This window comes from Macrobrachium nipponense, chromosome 14, assembly GCF_015104395.2.
Source record: "Macrobrachium nipponense isolate FS-2020 chromosome 14, ASM1510439v2, whole genome shotgun sequence".
Classification (NCBI taxonomy): Eukaryota; Metazoa; Arthropoda; class Malacostraca; order Decapoda; family Palaemonidae; genus Macrobrachium; species Macrobrachium nipponense.
In genome coordinates this window covers 88,718,791-88,723,860 of record NC_087207.1, presented here as the reverse complement: position 1 = coordinate 88,723,860, position 5,070 = coordinate 88,718,791, and the positions used below count along the sequence as shown (strand labels likewise).

Genomic DNA, 5,070 nt, shown 5'->3' with positions numbered 1-5,070 from the left:
ACTACGCTCTCTCTCTCTCTCTCTCTCTCTCCTCTCTCTCTCTCTCTCTCTCTCTCTTGATATATGCGAATATGTCAATGTCTGGCTGTAGCTGGAGAAGAAAAGTTTCTCTCATTCCACCATCTGCACGTGCTTTTGCCTGAACACACAGACACACACACACACACACACACACAGAGCGACTGACAAGCAGGGAGACAGAGATTTCATCATTATCACAAACAGATTCTTGAAAATATGCCATATTACCTTGACAATTCCATCTAAATGGCAAAATCATTCCAGCGTTTCTGTTATAAAGAACGTGTGATGTGATTAGTCCACATTCGGTGTCATTTCTCCAATTCCAAATAAATGATTTTCCACGGTACTTGCTGAATAGCCCAAGTAAAAGCAACTGACGAGGAGAATTGTGGCCTTGCGAGACACCATCCAGTGCCAGAGAGAGCAGCAAGTGAACTTGGACAGGATAATTCTTCAGCTGCAACAGAGGTTCGACTACCATGAAGAGATTCAGAAGGCGGACGGAAGTGAAGAACGCATTCGTGTGATTCAAGAAAGGGCCCACTCGCTCGAAGCTGAGACGTTGTTTCTGAAGAAGGAGAACGATCAAGAGAAGAGAGAGAAACGGAGGCTGGAAGACAAGATCCTCCAGATCACAGAAGGAAATCCTGCCACAGGTCCCAGGACGGTGGGCAGGCCTGCCACGGGTCTCAGGACGGGGGACAGGCCTGCCACGGGTTCCGGGATGGTGGCCAGGTCCACCACGGGTCTTGGGATGGTTGGCTGGCCCGACACAGTTCTGGTACCGGGGTGGGTCAGGACCCGCCATGGCTCCCGGGAAGGAAGGCAGGCCTGCCACAGTTTCCCGGACAGTGGGGGGCGGACGCCATGGGCCCTCCAGGACGTGGGCAAGCCTGCCACAGATTCTGGTATGGTGGAAGGCCCGTCACGGATACTTGGGACGGCTGCTAGCAGTGGGGCCCTTATGGGGAGGCAACCATGTTGGGCAGCCAGGTGTGAGGACCCTGACAGGGTAGCGACCGGGTTGGGCCACCCGGGGTGGGGCTGCCAGGGGTGGGACCTCCTCCAGGAAGGTGACCATGTTGGACTGCCATGGGTGGAGCTCCCGGCGGGGAGGCAACTGGGTGTGAAGGTCCGCCATGGGTCCCGATATAGCGGGGAGGCCCGCCACGGGTCCTATTTCAGGCCGACAAGGGTGGGGCCCTCAGTGGGGAGGCGACCATGTTGGGGTGCCAGTGGTGGGACCCCGGTGGGGAGGTGACTGGGTCGGGCCTCCTGGGGTGGAGCACTTAGTGAGGAGGCGACTAGGTCAGGCTGCCAGGGGTGGGGCCTCTTCTGGAGAGACAACTGGGTCAGGCCGCCAAGGGTGAAGCCCCCTACATGGAGGCAACCATTTCAGTCTGCCCTTTGGTGGCGACACCAGGGGTGAAGGCAACAGGATTAGGCTGCCGAGGGTGGGACCCCCGGCGGAGTCGCGACCAGGCCGGGCGCCTGCCCGGGCTGAGGCACCCCCCCCCAGTGTGGAGGTGACTGGATCGGGCAGCCAGGGTTGGAGCACCCAGCAGGGAGGCAACCAGGTGGGGGTGGCAGGGGGGGGCAGGGATGGGGCCCCGGCAGGGAGGTGACCGGGTCCTCCGCCTGGTGTGTGGGGTTGCTAGGTGTGGGACCCACCCAGAGCGGTGGGGAGGTGACTAGGACGGGCCGCCAGGGGTGGGGCCTCCTCCGGGGAGGCGACCAGGTTCAGCCTCCATGGGCAGGGGCCCTCACAGGGAGGCGACCGGGCGCAGTGAGGCAACTGGGCGGGGAGGCGACCAGGACAGGACACCAGGGGTGGGACCCCAATGAGAGCCACTTAGGATTTGAATATATATATATATATATATATATATATATATATATATATATATATATATATATATATATATATATACATACTATATATATATATATATATATATATATATATATATATATATATATATATATATATATATATATATATATATATATATATATATATATATATATATATATATATATATATATATAGATATGTATATATATATATATATATATATATATATATATATATATATATATATATATATATATATATATATATAGTATATATATATATATATATATATATATATATATATATAGATATATATATATATATATATATATATATATATATATATATATATATATATATATATATATATATATATATATATATATATATATATTATATGTATATATATATATATATATATATATATATATATATATATATATATATATATATATATATATATATATATATATATATATATATATATATATATATATATATATATATATATATATATATATATATATATATATATATATATATATATATATATATATATATATATATATATATATATATGACTGGTAAAAATGTTCTGTAACAACAGAATTCCATCTAATAAAAGGAGCCCATAAAAACACCAAAATGTAGAGTGAAAATTACTATATTTCAGAGACTGCTGTCTCTCTCTCAGGTATATGAATGAGAAAAGTTTACAGAAAAGGTGGTATTTTATACCAAGAGATTCGTCCACAAGTAAGCCAATTTAGGTCATCCCCGCTGATTAATCTTCCTTTAATCTTCTTAAGCGTTGGTTTGAATGAACACTGCGTCGACGATGTCCGATGTCCAATTCCCTTTTGAGATGTTCATTACCTGCTTCTCTTTTATTAAGGCCGATTCCATCATTTGACTCTTGTACCGGCAGTTGCTGCTATAAATTACACGTGACATATTCCAGTTTATTTCTATTGGGTTATGTTCATTTATATGGTTGAAAATATCCGTAGTTCTGTTGTCCATACCTAACTGACCGTTTGTGTTGTATTAATCTCTGGGGAAGTGATTTACCTGTAAATCCGATGTAAGATTGGTCACAGTCCTGGCATGGGATCTCATATACCCCAGAGTCTTTGGGCGATGGCTTTTGTTGGACGTTAATCAGGGATTTGGCTAAGGTATTTGGGTAGGTAAATGCAAAAGGGTTGGAATTACTCTCTTAATCGTCTCCAGGTGGGGAATTTTTATTTTATTGTTGGGTGTGTCTTCTGGTCTTGTCTTTAGGGGGTCGGTATAAAGTTACGTTTGCTTTTTTGAATTGCTTTCTCAATTATATGGTCAGGATACTTTAAAGATGAAAAGTTGCTTGCGAATTAGTTCAAATTCTTTTTCCAGGAAAATCTGGGGAACAAATTCGTAAGGCTCTTAAGAATAGGTTGCTAGCTACACCTATCTTGATAGTATTGTCATGATAGCTAAAGTAGTGAATATATGAAAGTGAGAACGTTGGTTTTCTGTATATGGTAAATTTGTATTCTGTCGTGTCTCTGATTATTAAAAACATCAAGAAAAGGAATTTTGTTGTCTGTTTCCCATTCAACTTTAAATTTGATGCTGGGCACTAATGCGTTTAATTTTGAGAGGAATTCATTAAAATTACCCCACTTTTATTATCCCAAAATGTTAGTATGTCATCCACGTATCTCATCCACAGCATGTTTTTGGGTTTTATTGCATTTATTACTGTAGTTTTCAAAGTATTCCATGTACAGATTGGCTAAATAGGACTTAAAGGACTACCCATACTACACCCGAATTTGCTTGTAGAATGATTGCCCCGAATTGAAAATAACGTTATTAGATGCACATAATTCAACTAACTTTATTATTTTGTCAAGTGCCAAAAGGAAATGATCTGAATAGGGATAATTTTTCCTTTAAAAACTGAAGAACGTCCTGTACTGGTACTTTTGTGAATAGGGAGTCTACGTCAAGGCTTAAAAGTTTTATGTTGTGAAGTGGTATATGTGCTTCTCTGAATTTGTGACAAAAGTCTTCCGAATGTTTGATGTGACTGGGAGAAAAAGTGCCTAAAAAAGGAGAAAGGAGGCCAGCTAACCATTTAGAAATTTTGTAATTGAAAGCTCGGCGGCGCATGAAACGATGGGTCTGAATGGAAGATTGTCTTTGTGAGTTTGGGAAGACCATAAAAGTAGGGTAATTTAGGATTAATTACTTTAAATTTCTCTAATAGTTCAATACTCTTTTTGTCTTGGCCAATTAATCTTACTTTCCGAAAAAATTCTGTGGGAACGTTCTGGAGGGGATTTTTTCGTCAGTTTTTCGTAAGTATTTGTGTCGCTAAGGAGATCTGGTTGATTTTGTCGAGGTAGAGGTCTTTGTCCATTATTACAATTTTGCCGTCTTTGTCGGATCTACTTATTATAACATCTAACTTTTTTAGCGAGTGGATGGCTATCATGAATCTGCTGGGAACAGGATATTTCTTATGAAGGTCAGTTAAAGCATTTAGTAACACTCCTTTTTAAACATATCTCTTCAACGGCTGTAGTTTTTGTCAGATATGAATTTATCAAAAGCCACTATGAAGTCTAGGTTGTTTTTGCGGTCTGGCATAAGGGCAAAGGATAAGCCTAAATTTAAAACTAAATGTTGATTTACAGTAAGGGGGGTGTTTGGATAAGTTTAAAACTTTGTCTTGTTGTTCAAGATTATTCCATGCGCTATTATCTATTAGGAAATTATTTAACTTGCGTAAAAGTCTGTTGGAATGAGTCATGCTATTATAGGCAGCAATGTCGGAACAGAATGAAAATCAGAATACCTGTATACGTGGTCCGTAGTGAGGAGGCGAAGATTAGAATGAGTTCCATATATCACTCTGCGTAGCACGAAGATGTCGTTTCTCGTATTGGTGATTCTTTCTTCCAGGAAAATCTTGTGTGATAGAGGGAAGGGGTTTGATTGCAGAGTCCATCTCCCGAATCCGTACATTTTGGAAGTACTTGTTCTTTGAGGCATTCTTCCAAAAGTGTTTTTGGTTTTTCAGCGGTGTAGTCTGTTCAGTTCTTTTTCAAACTTGCGGAAAACTGGTTTGACTTCTGGAAGTGAGTGAAGAATCGTGGAAAGGCAGTTGAATTCCATAATGGGCTGACAATGACTGGTAAAAA

The 5,070-nt window shown here is 41.5% G+C and overlaps 1 protein-coding gene across 1 annotated transcript in view; it reads right to left on the bottom strand.

The window, feature by feature from the left end:
* Positions 1-1,333: 1,333 nt before the first annotated feature.
* Positions 1,334-5,070, bottom strand: part of LOC135226302 (basic salivary proline-rich protein 2-like) — an 11,411-nt gene continuing 7,674 nt past the window's right edge. The window contains exon 2 of the mRNA XM_064265743.1: positions 1,334-1,678. Coding sequence (XP_064121813.1) covers positions 1,334-1,678 — 345 coding nt within the window. The remainder of the gene's footprint in view (positions 1,679-5,070) is intronic.